Consider the following 19,928-nt stretch of genomic DNA (forward strand, 5'->3'; position numbering starts at 1 on the left):
TCAAATGCCTTGCTGAAATACATATATACTACATCTACTGCTCTTCCTTTATCAATGTGTTTTGTCACATCCTCAAAAAATTCAATCAGGCTCGTAAGGCACAACCTGCCCTTTACAAAGCCATACTGACTACTCCTCATCATATTATACCTCTCCAAATGTTCATAAATCCTGCCTCTCAGGATCTTCTCCATCAACTTATAAACCACTGAGGTAAGACTCAATGGTCTATAATTTCCTGGGCTATCTCTACTCCCTTTCTTGAATAAAGAAATAACATCTGCAACCCTCCAATCCTCTGGAAACTCTCCAATCCCCATTGATGATGCAAAGATCATTGGCGAGGCTTAGCAATCTCCTCTCTTGCCTCCCACAGTAGCCTGGGGTACATTTTATCCGATCCCGGCAAGTTATCCAACTTGATGCTTTCCAAAAGCTCCAGCACATCCTCTTCCTTAGTATCTACATATCTACAGCTTTTCAGTCTTTTGCAAGTCATCACTACAATCACCAAGATCCTTTTCCATAGTGAATAGTAAAGTTTTCATTAAGTACCTCTGCTATTTCCTCCGGTTCCATATACACTTTCCCACTGTCACACTTGATAGGTCCTATTCTTTCACATCTTATGCTCTTGCTCTTCACATACTTGTAGAATGCCTTGGGGTATTCCTTAATTCTGCCCGCCAAGGCTTTCTCATGGCCCCTTCTAGCTCTCCTAATTTCCTTCGTAAGCTCCTTCCCATTAGCCTTATAATCTTCGAGATCTCTAACATTACCTAGCTCTCTGAACCTTTTGTAGGTTTTTCTTTTCTTCCTGACTAGATTTATTACAGCTTTTGTACATCATGGTTCCTGTACCCTATTATAACTTCCGTCTCATTGGAACGTACCTATAAAGAACTCTACACAAATATCCCCTGAATATTTGCCACATTTCTTAAGTACTTTTCCCTGAGAATATCTGTTTCCAACTTAAGCCTCCAATTTCCTGCCTGAGAGCCTCATAATTCCCCTCATTTCTGTTCGCCTCACTACAGTAAGGACGTGGAAACCATAGAAAGGGTGCAGAGGAGATTTACAAGGATTGGGGAGTATGCCTTATGAGAATAGGGTGAGTGACCTTGGCCTTTTCTCTTGCAGCTAAGGAAGATGAGAGGAGACCTGATAGAGGTGTACAAGATAATGAGAGGCATTGATCGTGTGGATAGTCAGAGGCATTTTTGCAGGGCTGAAATAGCTAGCACGAGAGGGTGTAGTTTTAAGGTGCTTGGAAGTAGGTACAGAGGAGATATCAGGGGCAAGTTGTTGTACATTGAGAGTGGTGAGTGTGTGGAATGGGCTGCCGGCGGCCACGGAAACGATAGGGTCTTTTAAGAGACTCCTGGATAGGTACGTGGAGCTTAGAGGGCTATGGGTAAGCCTAGGTGGTTCTATGGTAAGGACATGTTCAGCATAGCTTTGCGGGCCAAAGGGCCTGTATTGTGCTGTAAGTTTTCTATGTTTCTATGTTTGGAAAAAGTACCTCATGGGAGGCTAAACTAGAAGATTAAGATGCATGGAGTTCGTGGTGAACTGGCTTGCTTATAGAAGACAGAGGGTGGCTGGAGGTCTGTAATTAGTGGTGCTCTGCAGAGATCTGTGCTGGGTCCTTGTGATGTATATACATGACCTGGATGAAAATGTAGATGGGTGAGTTGGTAAGTTTGCAGTCGATACCAAAATTGGTAGAGCTGTGGACAGCGTAGAAGATGGGCAAAAAATACAACATGGTACAGGTGGCCCCCGCTTTTCAAACGTTTGCTTTACGACAGCTCGCTGTTACGAAAGACTTACATTAGTACCTGTTTTCGCTAACCAAAGAGGATTTTCGCTTTTACAAGAAAAAGACGCCCACTTTATACGTGTGTTTACCTTGAGAAAGACTACAATGACCGTGAAGCCTTGTGCGGACAGTTGTTTGTGCATGCGTGTATGTGCATATGTGTGTACTTGCGTACGCATGTGCATACGTATGCGTGTATATGTGATGCATGATCTTTTTCCTCTAATCGATTTTGGCTCGCCGCCTTCCCAAGTTTGATAAGTGAAACTACACCATACCTACAATATTTCTACTTTATATAGGGTGTAAATTTATCATATCATTCCTGCTTTTACTATATGTATGTGTTATTTGCTTTGATTTGGTCGGTTAATTTTTTGGGTCTAGGAACGCTCAAAAATTTTTACCATATAAATTAATCGTAATTGCTTTGTCGCTTTACGACATTTCGGATTACAAACAGTTTCACAGGAATGCTCTACCTTCGGATTGCGGGGGACACCTGTATAGCTAAGAAATGGCAGCTGGAGTTTCACCCAGATAAATGTGAGATGTTACACCTCAGTAGGGCAAATGCAAGGAGACAGTACACTGTTAAGGGCAAGATCGTTAAGTGTTGCTAAGCACAGAGATCATGCGATCCAAGGAAGTGACCAGGCATATAGATGAGGGTAGTGCAGTGGATGTGATCTACATAGATTTTAGTAAGGCATTTGACAAGGTTCCACGCGGTAGGCTTATTCAGAAACCTGTCAGAAGGCATGGGATCCAGGGAAGTTTGGCCAGGTTGATTCAGAATTGGCTTGCCTGAAAAAGGCTGAGGGTTGTGGTGGAGGGAGTACATTCAGATTGGAGGGTTGTGACTAGTGGTCTCCTACAAGGATCTGTTCTGGGACCTACTTTTCGTGATTTTTATTAACGACCTGGATGCGGGGGTAGAAGGGTGAGTTGGCAAGTCTGCAGACGATACAAAGGTTGGTGGTGTTGTAGATAGAGCAGAGTATTGTTAAAGATTGCAGAGAGATATTAATAGAATACAGAAGTGGCAGATGGAGTTCAACCTGGATAAGTGCAAGGTGGTACACTTTGGAATGACAAACTCCAAGGCAGAGTATAAAGTAAATGGCAGGATACTTGGTAGTGTGGAGGAGCAGAGGGATCTGGTGGTACATGTCCACAGATCCCTGAAAGTTGCCTCACAGGTAGATAGGGTAGTTAAGAAAGCTTATGGGGTGTTAGCTTTCATAAGTCGAGGCATAGAGTTTCAGAGTCGCGAGGTAATGATGTAGCTCTATAAAACTCTGGTTAGGCCACACTTGGGAGTACCGTGTCCAGTTCTAGTCGCCTCACTGTAGGAAGGATATGGATGCATTGGAAAGGGTACAGAGGAGATTTACCAGGATGCTGCCTGGTTTAGAGAGTATGGATTGTGATCAGAGATTAAGGGAGCTAGGGCTTTACTCTTTGGAGAGGAGGAGGATGAGAGGAGACATGATAGAGGTGTATAAGATATTAAGAGGAATAGATAGAGTGGATAGCCAGCGTCTCTTCCCCAGGGCACCACTGCTCAGTACAAGAGCACATGGCTTTAAGGTAAGGGGAGGAAAGTTCAAGGGGGATATTAGAGGAAGGTTTTTCACTCAGAGAGTAGTTGGTGCATGGAATGCACTGCCTGAGTCAGTGGTGGAGGCAGATACACTAGTGAAGTTTAAGAGACTACTAGACAGGAATACGGAGAAATTTAAGGTGGGGGGGGGGGGTTATATGGGAGGCAGGGTTTGAGGGTCGGCACAACATTGTGGGCCGAAGGGCCTGTAATGTGCTGTACTATTCTATGTTCTATTAAGTTTACAACTCCTTGAAAGTGTCTATACAGGTCGACAAGATGGTTAAGTAGGCTTATGGAATGTTTGCTTTTATTCGTCGAAGCACTGAGTTCACAAGTCAGGAGGTTATGTTGCAACTTTATAAAACTGTGGTTAGGCCACATCTGGATTATTGCACACAGATCTAGTCACCTCACAATAGGAAGGAGGTTGAGGCTTTGGTGCAGATGCAAAAGAGATTTACCAGACTGCTGCCTGGTTTAGAGGGCATGTGGTATCATGAGAGGCTGGATAAACTTGGGGTTCAAGGGGAATGTGAGAAGCTTTTTTTTTTACTCAGAGTGGTGGATGCCTAGAATCTGCTGCCAAGTACATTGGAGGCTTTTAACAGATGTCTGGATAGGCACATGGACGCAAGGAAGATAGAGGTATATGGACATTGTGTCAGTAGGAGGGATTAGTGTTTGGGTGCTTTTGATTTGCTTTTTACCTGGTTCAGAACAACATTGTGGGCTGAATGGCCTGTTCCTGTGCTGTACTGTGCTACGTTCTATGCTAGTTTTTTTTCATCTTGCTCACATCTGTATGTTGTAGGTTTATATCAGTGTTTAGCTTTGGACTAAAGGCTAGAAGGTGGAATAGGACAAACAAAGACTCACTGGGCCAAATAGCCCCCTCCGTATTGTAAATCGGGCAGAGTAATACAAACCAGAAACAGACCCTTCAGTGGTCCATGCTGACCACGGTATCCTCCCTGTTAGTACATGTTCATCCCACAACCTTCCACTCCGTGTACCTATCCAAATGCCTTGAATGTTGCAATTGTCCCTGCCTTGACCACTTTCTCTGGCTCATTCCAAGTGTTCATTATCCTCATGTCTCCCTTTATCTTCTGAGGCCATCCCTCATTCTCCTATGCTCTGAAGAATAAAGATTCAGAGTGATCAACCTCTTCCTGTAATACAGGCCCTCTACTCCAGGCAGCATCCTTCAATCTCTTTGGCACCCTCTCAAGTATAACATTGTATTTCCCTATAACAGGATGACCAAAGCTGCACACAATATTCCAAATGTGGTCTCACCAATGACTTAGAGAACTGAAATATTGTCCCTACTCCAAGGCTGACTGATGAAGGCCTGCAGTCTAAACACCTTCACCAGCCTATCTATTTGCAAAGCTGCTTCCAGCAAACTGTGCACTTGTACTCTCAGATTCCTCTGTTCCATAACACTTCACCAGTGCCCAGTCATTCACTGCACAAGTCCTACCCTGGTGTAACTGTCTAAAATGCATCACATCACTTTTATCTAAATTGAAATCTATTTGCCATTCCTCAGCTCATCTCCCTAATCGATCAAGATCTCATTGTAAACTGCTCCAAGACCCCCAATTTAATATAATCAGCAAACTTGCTGATCATGTCATATACCTTCACATCCAAATCACTTACATAAATAATGAATAACAGAGGTCTCAACACTGACCCTTGGGATAACCACTACACAGAGAACTAACTTTCTGCTTCTTATCAATGAACCAATTATGAATATACCTCACAGGCGCCCCCCTAAATCTATGTGACCTAATCTTCTAGAATAACATGACTTGTGGGATTTTATCAAAGCCCACATAGGCAATATCCAGTGCACTACCTGCATCTGTTCCCTTAGTCACACCAGAAAAACTTCAAAAGATTCATCAGACATGACATGCCACACACAAACTAGCTGACTATCCAGAATCAAGCATTAACTATCCAAGCAATGGGAGGATCTTGCCCTTCAGAGACCTGTCCAATAACATCCCTACATCTGAAGTCACGCTCTCCACCTTGTAATTTCCTGGCCTGTCATTGCTATCCTTCTTGAATATTGGAACACCTGAACTTAAGATCTAACTTAAATCAGTTTTTTTGAGAAGGAGAAGGTAAAATCAGTATTATAGTGCAGTAAAGGGAATTACAGATGATAGATACTTCCCAAAGATGAAATAGTATTCTAAAAGGGAGGATGAGACAACCCTGGCTGACAAGGGAAGGCAAAGATTGCATAAAAGTTAAAGAGAGGGCATATATCGCAAAATTAGTAGGAAGTTAGAGGATTAGGAAGCTTTTCAAAACCAAAAGGTGGCAATTTTAAAAGCCATTAAGGAAAGCTAGTCAATAAAGATACAAACATTTTTTCCCCAGATACATAAAGAGCAAAAGGATATACATAGAGCAAAAGAGAGAAGAGAGTGGATATCGGACCAGTGGAAAATGACACTGAAGAGGTAGTAATGAAGGACAAAAGTAAAGCAGATGAACTGAAGTACTATGCACCAGTCTTCACTGTGGAAAACACTAGCAACATGCTAAAAATTCCAGCGCTTTACAGACAGAAGTGGGTGTAGCTATTATTACAAAGAAAGTGCTTGGGAAGTTGAAAGGTCTGAAGGTAGACAAGTTATATGGATCAGGTGGATCATACCTCAGAGTTCTGAAAGAGGTGGCTGAATAAATTGTTGAGGCATTATTAATGATCCTTCAGGAATCATTAGATTCTGGAATGGTTCCAAAGGTCTGGAAATTGCCAACGTCACCTACACTCTTTAAAAGAGAGAGGGAGGCAGAAGGGAAATTATAAAGCAGTTAGCCTGACTTCAGTGGTTGGAAAGATATTCCAATTCTGTTATTAAAGGTATGGTTTTGGAGTATTAGGAGGCACATGATAAAATAGGCCAAAATCAGCCTGACAAATCTGTTAGAATTCTTTGAGGAAATAAGAGCAAGAGGTGAGTCAGTAAATATTGTTTATTTGGGTTTTCAAAAGACCTCTGATAAGGTTCTGCACCTGAGGCTACTTAACAAGGTAAAAGCCCATGGTATTCCAGAAAAGGCTGGATTGGCTGACTGGCAAATTGTGGAAATAAAGAGGGCCTTTTCTGTTTGGTTGCTAGGAACTAGTGGTGTTCCACAGGGTTCAGCTTCCTTTCATGTTATATGTCAGTGATTTGGATAACAGAATTGATGGCTTTTTTGGTCAAGTTTGTGGGCGATGCAAAGACAGGTGGAGGGGCAGACAGTATTGAGCAAGCAAGGCATTTGCTAAAGAACTTGGATTGGGGGAATGGACAAAGAAGTGGCAGATGGAATGTAGTGAACATTCCATGGTCTTGCACTTTGGTAAAAGGACTACTGGTGTAGACTATTTTTTAAACAGGGAGAAAAATCAGAGCTGCAAAGGGACTTGGCCCTCATGCAGGATTCACTTAACATAAACTTGTAGGTTGAGTCTGTGGAAAGGAAAGCAAATGTAATGTAGTTATTCATTTATATATTTAAGGCGGAGGTTGATAGATTCTTGATTAATCAGTGTGTCAAAGGTTACAGGAAGATGGCAGGAGAATGGGGTTGAGAAGGTTAATAAATCAGCCATGGTGTAAAGGTAAACTGGCCAAATGGCCTCATTCTGTTCCTATACCTTATGGCCTAAAAATGATTATGAAACTGTGTTGAAAAATTGTCATGATTTACAAATTTTCTCATCAAGGAGCACATCTTCATTTTTCCTTGCACTCAAAGTTTGGCTGGGGCAATGGTCCAGTACGTGGGTTGGGTCTGGCCTATGAGCTGTGTGACAGGAGTTGGGGCCCAATATGCTTGTATATTCCCCCACTCCATTTAAACTCAATGGGAAATTTATTATACTTTCAAAACAATGACATAGGCGTAGGTGTATTTGCAGTAGCCTATAGTAATCCAGAAATTTTACTAGTCCAGCACCAAAGTCTAAAGAATGTGAGATTGTTGGGGTTATGCTCTATTTTTTTCATACTTGCAAAATGCAAAACATTTTGATTTTGTACCTTTTGACTTGAGGAAAACTACATATTAGTAATAAATATGCCCCAGAATCTAGATGGAAATGTATGTTATACAGATTATTAAAATAAACAAGCTACCATCTTGGTAAACTAAGAACATGTAATATATTGTACAGGTGCTAAATACTCTCACTGACTGAAATACAAGTTTTGAATTTACAGCTCCTGGCAAAGGAAGGATATTTTTGCAGGAAAGACAATTGTGGGCCTGTTTTTAGTTGTGCAAAATGTCATACTGAAACACTGGTACAAGACACAATGATCACAAAATTAAAACCATTTCTTTTTCTTAGCCAGTATACATTTTGTCACTGAGAATTCCCATTAGTAATGACAAAAATTTGGAAACAGAGCTCAAGTACTAGAATCTGGAGCAATCGACAAGAATTGTGAGGTAAATGGACAATTTTTAGCAATTCTAGATACTTAGCTGCTGATTACCACCAAATGAGAATAAAATTACTTTGGTGGAACAGATGAGCATTATGAAAGTGCCCATTTTTGATTATTGTTGAAATTAATGTATATTAAATTTAGCTGATCTCTTTGACAGCAATCAGCATTAGTTTGAAGGAGGATTGAAAATCCATCACTAGGTTACATTAAGCATTCTTTGGTTGACAAGGATATTGGTATTCTAAAAGTTCCTTCAGATTTATACTGAAGTGCCATGTAACCAAGCTCAAAGTGGTCTCTGCAACAGTACAGTTATTTTCCACACTGTACGCTCAACAATTTGATTGGTACAGCTGAAAAAATTTTACAATGGAGGATTCACTGACACATTGGTTTACCTTAAGCCTTGGTCCTAGTGACATCACGACAATACATACATAGCATCATCATTTTAACAACACTACTCACTTGCCAACAATGATGTGAAGCTGATGTTGCATCTCTGAACGCATACCATTTGTGATGGTAGCAGCAAGATGATCTGTGGCATTCTGGAAGTGATCAGTCATTTGCTGCAGCTGACTGATCATTGGATCTCTGCTTTCTTGCTCTTGGGCCTTCTTTGACTGAAGGTGAGTCTCAAGTTGCTGGATATCTGTGTGGGTGAAGATCATTTTTTAAAATATTAATGTTCCAGATTAGTGAATAAAATGAAATTATGTTTTTGATGTAATGTATAAATCAGTGCACAATTTGCTTTCAATTCATTGCACCTAATGAGTCTTTCGGTATGATCTTACAATGGTTCAGAGAGTAACTTGCAGCAGGGCATGTAGCTTACATCACCCTGTTATGAGTGTTACCATTCATAACACCATCCCACCCCACCTATTATGAATTTTGCCCACTCTAAGCCATTTTATTACTTTCTTATACACTGTATTTCAAATAATTCCCGTTGTCCATTAAACACATTTTTCCTTCCTATATTCCTTGACCCTCTCTCATCCACTAGTATATTGATTCCACGCTTCCAGACACCCCTCCCTTCTGTGTCTGACCAACTACAACTCTTCTCATGTCCACACAACCTCCCAATTCTTTCTCTCCTCTATTGTACTCTACCCTCCCATCCCCTGTCCATCCAACAATGTATTTCCTTCCCCTTCTGTCTCTATAGCCCCTCCTTTCCCCGGGTAACCCCCTCTCTTATTCTTATTTCCTCCTCTCCATCTGTCCAACCCCTAACCCCCCCCTTTTCTGTTAATCTGATCCCCTCAGCCATTTGCCTCAACATACCAAAGGCCAATTTTTCCTTGCCTGAAAACAATACACAAAGAATTATTGACAAGTTGCCCAAATCAAGATCGCCTCCCTTCCTGATCTTCCAGCCCTCCAGACACTAGCATAACATAAATCAGCTAATTCAGCTTGGAATACTAACTGAATCTGATTTGCCTGCTCGGTGCTGCTCCAATTCCATACATCTTTCTTTTTACCATGAAATGGGTAAAAAGGAAACCTTCAATACCACTGTTAAAAGTATCAAAGCCTTGTCTTAATTACAAACACGAGAAAACCTGCAGATGCTGGAAATCCGAGCAACACGCACACAAAATGCTGGAGGAACTCAGCAGGCCAGGCAGCATCTAGTGAAAGAGTACAGTTGACGTTTTGGGCCGAAATCCTTCAGCAGGACTAATTACACACAACCACCCAATCTTGATTTTGACTATGTGAATATAAAGAATATTGAGGATAAAGCGACACCTACATTCTTGAGTTCCCTGTTTGAAGCTGTCATTTATTTGCTGGAACATTGACTGGCATGCTTTTTCAAACACTGGTACAACTATGCTCTGGAATGCCTCTCTATACGTAGATTGTATTGGTCCTTGCAAAGCATCAGCCGCAGCTCTTCCAATACTTTCTGCAGTGTTCTGTAACCACAAGCCAGAAAAGAAAACAGTAAATCAAACAGAGCTGATACATTCAAACTGGGGGGCAAAAAAAAACACTGAAGAAAAAACATTAAAGAACTATTAGATGCTTGCAGCTTTTTGAGGTTATGGCTGGGCTCCAGCTAATGGATTTTTTTTTTCAGTAAAAATGTGGAAAATGTGTATTATCAGCCCTTCTTTCTCCCAAGAAATTCATGTCAAAGGTATTACTAACCTGATCGAGTCACTTTGGGATCACAAAAATCATACAATCACCACCATCTCTTTCCTCCTTCCCCCAATGAGGAACACAAAAACCAATAGCTGAGGTCCAGATCTCATTCACAAAGATACTGTTCACAAGGGACTTAAATGAGGCCGATGCAAAGTGAACTTCATAAAGATGATTGAACAACTTGAAGTTTTACCACAGGCATAGCTTCTTACATCAATTTTGCTTTACTCACAAAGCAAAATTTACCCTGATAAAAGGGCTGTACCCATAAAGCTTTTTACCAAGTCCTTTAGGAACATGTCAGTAGAATGAAAATGTCAAAGTCTATGGACTAGACTGGTTTGTGTTTTATAATTCCATTCATTTACAAAAGCTACTGCACAATCTAACATACTGCTACAACTAGAATATCTGGAGCTGTAAAACCACAGAAATTCATCCCAATAAAGATGGATTCTAAAATTATATACATTACAAACATAATGTGAACTAACTAGTGAAAATGAAGCTGAACACAAGGATGAAGGATCTGTAGGATTACCATTCAAATTCTATCCCTGACTGAGGTTTGAACTTACCTGCTTTTGTTGAAAAACTTTGACCACTTAGAGCAGGCCAGTTGCTCCCATTGGATGGGTTACAGCAGTGAAGATGAATCATTGCATAGGAAGTAGTTTCCAGAGGAGAAATAATACAACTGATGTCTACATTGTAAGATTATCAATACTGGGTAACATTGACAATGGCCATGGAGAAGTCAATGATCTAGACAGCCTATATGGAGGTGGTAATTGACAGGATGAAAGGAAATCTCAGAGAAAGTGTAAGTGTAATGGGCCCAGCACAGAAAACATGATTGAGATGTGAAACACATAAACTTGTAGAAACAAATAATTTGAATAATTAAAAAAATCCATCTTAAAATTGTTCATGTCATAATGTAAAAGGTGAAACTGAGAATATTTTGATGTTTAAATATTCAAAATTCCTACCTTAGATTTTACCATTTTTGTTACATTTTCTTTTAATACTCCTTCAATCGCTGCAAGTTTGGCTGCAATCTGATTATTCAACTGGCCAGACACTGGCTCCAAACTTTTGGAAATAGCTACGGAAAAGATAGAATAATTTTGTGTTCACAACTCTTCAAAATGCATTTAGAAACAAGAAATTTCACTAAGCTCATTGCGTTAATGACATAAGTATTATTCTTGAATCCAATGTTCCCTTTGTAGGAATGCATAATTAAACTACAATTGGCATTAATGTCATTTTTGTTTAGAGCTAAATGCTGTCAACAAGCAGAAAATTGATAAGAATACAAAATCAAGCAGCTTAAAAAAAATTAAATTTGGGACTAAAAAAAAGTTAGCCTCAGCCAGAGTAACCATGAAATTACTGGATTATAAAAATAGTTCACTAATGTCCTTCAGGGAAGAAAATTACTGCCCTGATCCAGGAACATGATTAACTCAACCAGCTTCTCAGTTCAACAAGAAGTAAGAATTGATAATAAATGCACAAAAAGACTCATATCAATAGATGAATTTAAACATAACCTCTATAGACAAAGATTTACAAATGATACAAGTAGCAGTGGGAATCAACATTTCTTTTAGGCAGCCATAAACTTTGTAAAATATATACCATATTGATAAGCCACATCTCCCCTCTATCATCATTCAATAATGGGTTGCAGCCAGAGTTGAAAACAAAGATTATCAGAAGCAATAGAAAGAAACACTGTAAAATTCCAGTAAGCTAGTATCCAGCCATTCAGAAATCTTAATTATTTGGTGATGTTTGCCACACTCCTTTCTCATTCTCTGAAGCCCCAGTTCCCATGCTCCCTTTAGAATTCACACGATCATTGGATCTAAAAGAACTATTATCGAATAACCAGAAAATCTGGTTTCATGGCATCATAGTGTCAAGCATGCTGGATTATTGTTTTACTACATAATGGATATACCTATGCAAAATAAATATTATTATTCTGTACTGTTTCCAGGACAGTAAGAAATTCAGTATTACTGCATGACTAATTTAGTTAAAATTACACTTTCACAGAAGCTTTCATATTCAGCCGCAAAGTAAATAAGTTAGGACCTCATATATGGTCGTGATAATATTTTCAAATTCAATTTCACAAGTATGCGTAGTGAATGTGTGGAAAATGCAGAAACACGCAGCCAACAGAAAGCCCTATAACAAGTTAAATGCAAGGCCATTTGCCCCTTTTGCCTACACACAGCTGATCTTTTAACTCAAGTGACATTTTCTTGCATTGATCCAAATTCCATTAATAACTAAAACATCCCTTGACCTTGAATGATCAACACTGAGTCTCAACTCTCTTGAATGAAGAATTCCAAAACAAAAAATTCACTCTCATCAGAAGAAAACAGATTTCTTCCTATCTTTTCCTAAATTGATGACCTCTAATTACAAGTGTGATCCTAGATTCTAACCCCTGTTCAGCAATGAGCCATAAACTTTCTTTTGAATCACAAGCTTTATTTTAAACTTGCATTGATGGCAAAAATCTGAGCACTCACCAAAATCAAATTAGATTGAAGGTTCCCTATAACAGAGATTTAAACAATTACCCTTAACCCATATTTTCAATGACTTTGAATCAATATGCCAATAGCAATATTTTGACAGAAACAAATGACCACCAAATTAATTTTTAAAAATTATTTAAACTAGATGGGAGCCTGGAAATAAATTGCTGAGATTACTTCCTTCCACCTCATCATGCAGAGAAAAGAACTGCAGAAATGACAGTTCTGTAAATTACTCAAATGACAGCTTAAAAGCTTTCATCACTACTTGCTGTCAATTTCATAAGATTGCTGCCAGTAAACACTCAGAATTTTAACTTGTAATCATAAATGCTCATGCTGAATGCATTTAATTTCTAATAAATATTTGCCTTGATTTGTTACAAACTTATATAAACCCAAATGACTTTTCTACCTAGTTGTGTTCAAACAAGGTGCGAATGGGTAACTATGATGTTGTTGGGATAACGGAGACATGGCTGCAGGGAGATCAGACCTGGGAAATGAATGTACAAGGGTATACGTGCTATCGTAGGGACAGAAATGTGGGCAGAGGGGGTGGGGTGGCCCTGTTGGTGAGGAATGAGATTCAGCCCTTTGCAAGGGGGGACATAGGGTCAGGAGAAGTAGAGTCTGTGTGGATAGAACTGAGGAACAGTAAGGGCAAAAGGACCCAAATGGGTGTTGTCTACAGGCCACCAAACAGTAGCATGGATATTGGGTGCAAGTTGAATAGGGAGTTGCATGTGGCAAAGGTAATGTTGCAGTAGTTATGGGGGATTTCAACATGCAGGTGAACTGGGAGAATCAGGTTGGTGCTGGACCCCAGGATAGGGAGTTTGTAGAGTGCCTACGGGATGCATTCTTGGAACAGCTTGTACGAGAGCCGACCAGGGAGAAGACTATTCTGGATTTAGTGTTATGTAATGAACAGGATTTGATAAGCGATCTCGCAGTAAAGGAGCCATTAGGAGGTAGTGATCACAATATGATAAGCTTTTATCTGCAATTTGAGAAGGATAAGGGCAGCTCGGAGGTGTCAGTGTTGCAGTTGAACAGGGGAAACTATGGAGCCATGAGGGAGGAGCTGGCCAAAGTTGACTGGACGGATAGCCTAGCAGAAAAGATAGTGGAACAGCAATGGCAGGTATTCTTGGGAATAATGCACAAGGTGCAAAATCAGTTCATCCCCCAGAGAAGGAAGGGTTCAAAGGGGGGAAAGGGGCCACAGTAGTTGACAAAGGAAGTCAGAGATTACATAGCATTTAAAAAAAGGAAGTATGACAGATCTAAGGTGAGTGGGAGGACAGATGATTGGTAAGTTTTTAAGGAACACAGAACTTAACTAAAAAGACAATACTGGGAGAAAAAATGAGGTACAAACGCAAGCTAGCCAGGAATATAAAGGAAGATAGCAAAAGCTTTTTTAGGTATGTGAAGAGAAAGAAGATAGTTAGGAACAATGTTGGGCCCTTGAAGAATGAATTGGGTGAAATTGTTATGGGAAACAGAGAAATGGCAGAAGAATTTAATAAGTACTTTAGATCTGTTTTCACTAAGGAAGACACAAGCAATCTCCCAGATATATGGATGGGCCAAGGACATAGGGTAACAGAGGAAATGAAACAGATTGACACTTGGAAGGAAACAGTGATGAGAAGACTGATGGGACTGAAGGCTGACAAATCCCCAGGTCCAGATGGTCTGCATCCTAGGGTACTAAAGGAGGTGGCCCTGGAAATTGCGGATGCATTGGTAATCATTTTCCAATGTTCCTTAGAATCAGGATCAGTTCCTGAGGATTGGAGAATGGCTAATGTTATCCCACTTTTTAAGAAAGGAGGGAGGGAGAAAACAGAGAACTATCGACCTGTCAGTCTGACATCGGTGGTGGGGAAGATGCTAGAGTCCATTATTAAGGATGAAATAGTGGCATATCTAGATAGCAGTGATAGGACTGGGCTGAGCCAGCATGGATTTACCAAGGGTAAATCATGCTCGACTAATCTGTTGGAGTTTTTCGAGGATGTAACCAGGAAGTCAGACGGGGGAGATCCAGTGGATGTAGTGTACCTTGATTTTCAGAAGGCATTTGATAAGGTCCCACATAGAAGATTGGTGGGTAAAATCAGGGCATCGGGGTGAAGGCATTGACATGGATAGAGAACTGGTAGGCAGATAGAAAGCAAAGGGTAACGGTGAATGGGTGTTTCTCGGAATGGCAGGTGGTGACTAGTGGGGTGCCACAGGGCTCAGTATTGGGACCACAGCTGTTTACCATTTACGTTAACGATTTGGATGAAGGCATAGAAAATAACATCAGCAAATTTGCTGATGATACTAAGCTGGGTGGCAGTGTGACATGTGATGAGGATGTTAGGAGAATTCAGGGTGACTTGGATAGGCTGGGTGAGTGGGCAAATACTTGGCAGATGGCGTTTAATGTGAATAAGTGTGAGGTTATCCACTTTGGGAGTAAGAACAGGAAGGCAGATTATTATCTGAACAGTGTATAGTTAGGTAAGGGAGAAATACAAAGAGATCTCGGAGTCCTTGTTCATCAGTCACTGAAGGTGAATGAGCAGGCAGTGAAGAAGGCTAATGGAATGTTGGCTATTACAAAGGGAATTGAGTACAAGAGCAAGGAAATCCTCTTGCATTTGTACAGAGCCCTGGTGAGACCACACCTGGAGTATTGTGTACAATTTTGATCTCCAGGGTTAAGGAATGACATCCTGGCTGTAGAGGAAGTGCAGCGTAGATTCACGAGATTAATTCCTGGGATGTCTGGACTGTCTTATGCAGAGAGGTTAGAGAGACTGGGCTTGTACACGCTGGAATTAAGGAGATTGAGAGGGGATCTGATTGAAACATATAAGTTTATTAAGGGCAGGAAATATGTTCCAGATGCTGGGAGAGTCCAGTACCAGAGGGCATGGTTTGAGAATAAGGGGTAGGTCATTTAGGACAGAGTTAAGGAAAACTTCTTCTCCCAGAGAGTTGTGGGGGTCTGGAATGCGCTGCCTTGGAAGGTAGTGGAGGCCAATTCTTTGGATGCTTTCAAGAAGGAGCTAGATAGGTATCTTATGGATAGGGGAATCAAGGGATATGGGGACAAGGCAGGAACCGGGTATTGATAGTAATTGATCAGCCATGATCTCAAAATGGTGGTGCAGGCTCGAAGGGCCGAATGGTCTACTTCTGCACTTATTGTCTATTGTCTATAAAACCCAACACATCCAATCCCCTTCTCAATATCAACCTTCATTTTGTATCGCCAGGTGATTTTAATAGCAAATATTCATACTTGGATCCTACATATTTTTCCAAGTTACTCCATAAAAGTTAGAATAAAAACTCACCCATACAACTTCTAGCTGGCCACCTAAATATCATCCAAAGTTAGATCCACTAATTTACAAATTTGTCACTGAATGCAGAACACACCTAAAAAAAAGCTAATTCACAGTCCTGAATTTGACTTAGTTACCTTTTTACTTAATTGGAAATGAGCAGTCAGTCAAAATGATTACTTTGCTGATGCAATCAAATTGCCAAATAAAATCCATTGCCAAAACCAGCCAACCTGGAGCTTCAACAAATCAAAATTGAATAATGCGACAAGACTGCAAAAAATATTCACATATACAGCTTTTCTCTCAGAACAATTAGAAAAATATTGTAAAAGCTACACCACATACAGATAATATCAAACTAATAGCATCATTAAATTCATTGTTTATCATATGGACATGAGTGCAATAATTTAAGAGGTGCAGAAAAAAGGCAATATCACACAATACTTCAGCAAAATTAGTACCAACTATCCATGATCAATAAAGGACCTATCACACATGATAATTATTTAAAATGATAATAAACGGAGCCTTTAGTAATAAAGCCACACTACATAATAGCCAGCAAAGAAATGAAAACATTCACTGCCCACTTCCCTCTATAGAAACTGCAGTTTGGTCTCTACCGCAGTAATATTTTGTATTTACTCATCATGTTCAAAAGTAAAGATTGATAACTGACCTATACTGAAAACAACAAAGAACACCAATGAACTGAAGAACCTAACAGAAAATACCAACAAGAGGAATTCTGCAGATGCTGGACATCCAAGCAACGCACAAAATGCCGGAGGAACTCAACAGGCCAAGCAGCATCTATGGAAAAGAGTACAGTTGACGTTTTGGGCCGAAACCCTTCAGAAGGACACTGGCAGGACAATACCAAGAATACTCATCAAACCTGCAACATTTATGAAGTGAGAAGCACTGTTTCTAATGAAAACTCACGGACATGAAACACAGAGCTAGAGGCTGCTGCTGACCTACAAGGTTATTAAATACAAGCTTTTTTTTCTGGATACGAAGTCAATGCCTTGTGTAATAGCAGAGATATGAACATAATGTCATTGCACGAGAAGGTCAATATCATCTTAAATTGCTGAAAAAAAACTGGGAGCCAACTACACCATATCCAATTTTTCTTGCTGTCAAACCTATTAAAAGATTTTGATTGTTTGAATTGCTCAACAATGAAAAACATTCAAAATCAAAACATATAAATAACTCATTTATAAAATAATTAGAAGTATATAACCAAAATATTTGCAAAACAGTTAAAATCATTAACTGAACTGAAAAGAACATAAGCAAATAGATAGAGGAGTAGATTTCTTGGCCTTTCAAGTCTACCTTTCTATTCAATATAATGAATGATGAGTTTGATTACAAAGTAAAAATTCTAACTAAAGGAAAACTGAAATAAATTCATGCTCAAGCACTGGAAATGTTACAATAAAAATAGACAGGTATCTCCAGCATAACGTAACCAGAAAATTTGAGAATTGTGTTTTGCACGAGATACAAACTCAATGATACTTATAGGGGTAAATGGTGGCAGGTTAGTACATAACTGGCAGTCTTTACCAGCAAATATTAAACCATTAACTCTTTTTCCTCACTCTGTGAGGAACGATATAGAACGATACTCTATTTTCAACATCCATATTTTGCTCTTGCAGAATTACAGAATATTCATTGAAAACATGACTAAATTCTCATCTACTTCCAAGATTCAGCAGTTTTACTCTGTACTCACATTGTGGTAAGGATTTCTTCATCTCATCACGAACAGTCTTTTCTATACGATTACTGATTGAATTTGCTAAAGTCTGAGATAGCTGATGAGAGAACTGCTCCTGAAACTGTCCATTTCTTTCTCGTCCTTCTGCCAAGATCCTATCTGTTCGTCTTTCTGAAGGTTTAAATGTTAAGGGAAATAATTTAAAATCACATGGATTGTGAATGAAAATAAACAGCAATTTTGCTTCTTTATACCACATCTGTTCTACAGCTTGTCAAGTAAATGATATTTAGCCAACAATGCTTTTAATAAAATATAAAGGGGAAAAGGGATACAAGTTTGCTGTTCAAAATGTTAAGGCTCATAACACAGAAAACTGCTAAGGTTCAAAATACTAACAAATCAATTAAAAAAAACAGCACCTAAATTCCATCAAACACTGAGGAGACAGAGAAAGGTGATGGAGGTGACACTTATGAGAAAAGGAAGATCACTATACATCTCAGATAATTAAATCAAAAGATCAAAGACATCAAACTGTGTTCATAGGATTTCTAAATCTATAGCTAGGAATAAAATCTAAAGTGGTATCCTGCTGTGCTGCTCAGAAATCATTAAAACAATCCATAATATGATCAAGATAGGTCCCCTGGAATGAAATGGGCTATTTTTTTGTTCTAGTCCCTGAACAGCAATATTTATTTCAAAGGACTATTCTGAAATTATCAGACTTTATGGATATCAATAATGAAATCTGCAAACAATATCTCTTTTCCTCAGGTAGTATGGGTAACTGCCTTCCGAGATCCAGATGTCTTTTCAAAATCATGGTGTCCAAATTGAACAAATGCACATCTAAGGCTAATCTGTCTTTTACCAACTATTGATTCTTTTCTTTTGGACTCTATATGTCTTAATAAACCTTAAGATGAGATCCACCTTGTTTAACAAAATTATTCTCAACGTCAGACTTCACCTTCCTGTTTTCTTTACCAACTTTACCAACAAGCAACTGGCAAAAACACTCATATGGTTCATGAAATTTATGCCTCTTGTAATTAAGTACATTTATGCTTGACTGATTTCTTATCCTTTTCCTTAACTATAAGCTACGTATCGTGATTAGGATTCCCACGTACACTCCCAGAGAAAGACATCCTACTTAATTTACAGCACAGAGGTTCAGTTATTTCATATTTTACGATGCCTTAATGCCTTTCCATTCAAATCCATAGAAAATCAATTACATGTGCATATATGCAGAAAATAATTTTATAGTCCATGTGGTCGCAGATTGGGTTCTAAATAATTGTTTAATGGTTTGTGACAGGTGTTTTAGTCAGAGTTACTTGGAAAATATTCCTACATCTTAAATTGCTCATGAAATATAATCTGACGTGTGTACAAATGAACCATAATGAAATATTGACAGAACAGCATGGTAGCACAGCAATTAGTGTAATGTTTTACAGCACCAGCAATCAGGGATCAATTCCATGGGTTTCTTCCAGCTGCTCAAGGATCCTCTCAGAATCCAAGGTTAGGGTACTAAGCGAGGTTGGTGTCGGAAGCATGGCAACACTTACGGACTACCCCAACACATTCTCAGACTGTGTTCACACTTGATGCAGATGTGAAAAAACACATTTCACTGTATTGTTTTGATGCCCATGTGACAAATAAAATTTCATCTTAAAGCTAAATGTTTGTTGCAATTGTCACTAGAGAAGTCACACAGAAGTTGAATTCAATCTATTATCGAATGAAATTTAGTAATTTTTTCATGAAATATTAGTCATTCAGATGAAAATCATAAGTGGAAATACAGGATAAATCCACCATTCTAGGCTGAAGTCATTCTAAATTTGAATCATTATTTAGATACTTGTATAAAAAGACACAAGTTCATTTAGAGCACAAAACATAGCTTCCTCATCCTTCTTACACTGAGACAACCCAGAAATGAACACAAGTGTAGTCTAATCAGGGTTTTATAGAGCTGTAATATTACCCCATGGCTCCTGACTCAATTCCCACTCTCCCACCTCCACAACTAATGTAGGCCAACACACTGTAAACCTTCTTGACAAACTTGTCAAATTGTGCAGCAACTTAGACACCAATATGAACCCCAAAAACCTTGGCCTCAATACTTCTTGTGCAACTGAATCCTCAAT

The 19,928-nt window shown here is 39.3% G+C and overlaps 1 protein-coding gene across 1 annotated transcript in view; it reads right to left on the reverse strand.

Moving 5' to 3' along the window:
- Window positions 1-19,928, reverse strand: part of edc4 (enhancer of mRNA decapping 4) — a 104,241-nt gene that overhangs the window by 19,400 nt on the left and 64,913 nt on the right. Inside the window, exons 23-26 of the mRNA XM_059992738.1 lie at window positions 17,767-17,922; window positions 11,080-11,195; window positions 9,687-9,852; window positions 8,381-8,567 (exon numbers count right to left, since the gene is read on the reverse strand). Of these exons, the coding sequence (XP_059848721.1) occupies window positions 8,381-8,567; window positions 9,687-9,852; window positions 11,080-11,195; window positions 17,767-17,922 (625 nt within the window). The remainder of the gene's footprint in view (window positions 1-8,380; window positions 8,568-9,686; window positions 9,853-11,079; window positions 11,196-17,766; window positions 17,923-19,928) is intronic.

Source organism: Hypanus sabinus, chromosome 17, assembly GCF_030144855.1.
Source record: "Hypanus sabinus isolate sHypSab1 chromosome 17, sHypSab1.hap1, whole genome shotgun sequence".
Lineage (NCBI taxonomy): Eukaryota > Metazoa > Chordata > Chondrichthyes > Myliobatiformes > Dasyatidae > Hypanus > Hypanus sabinus.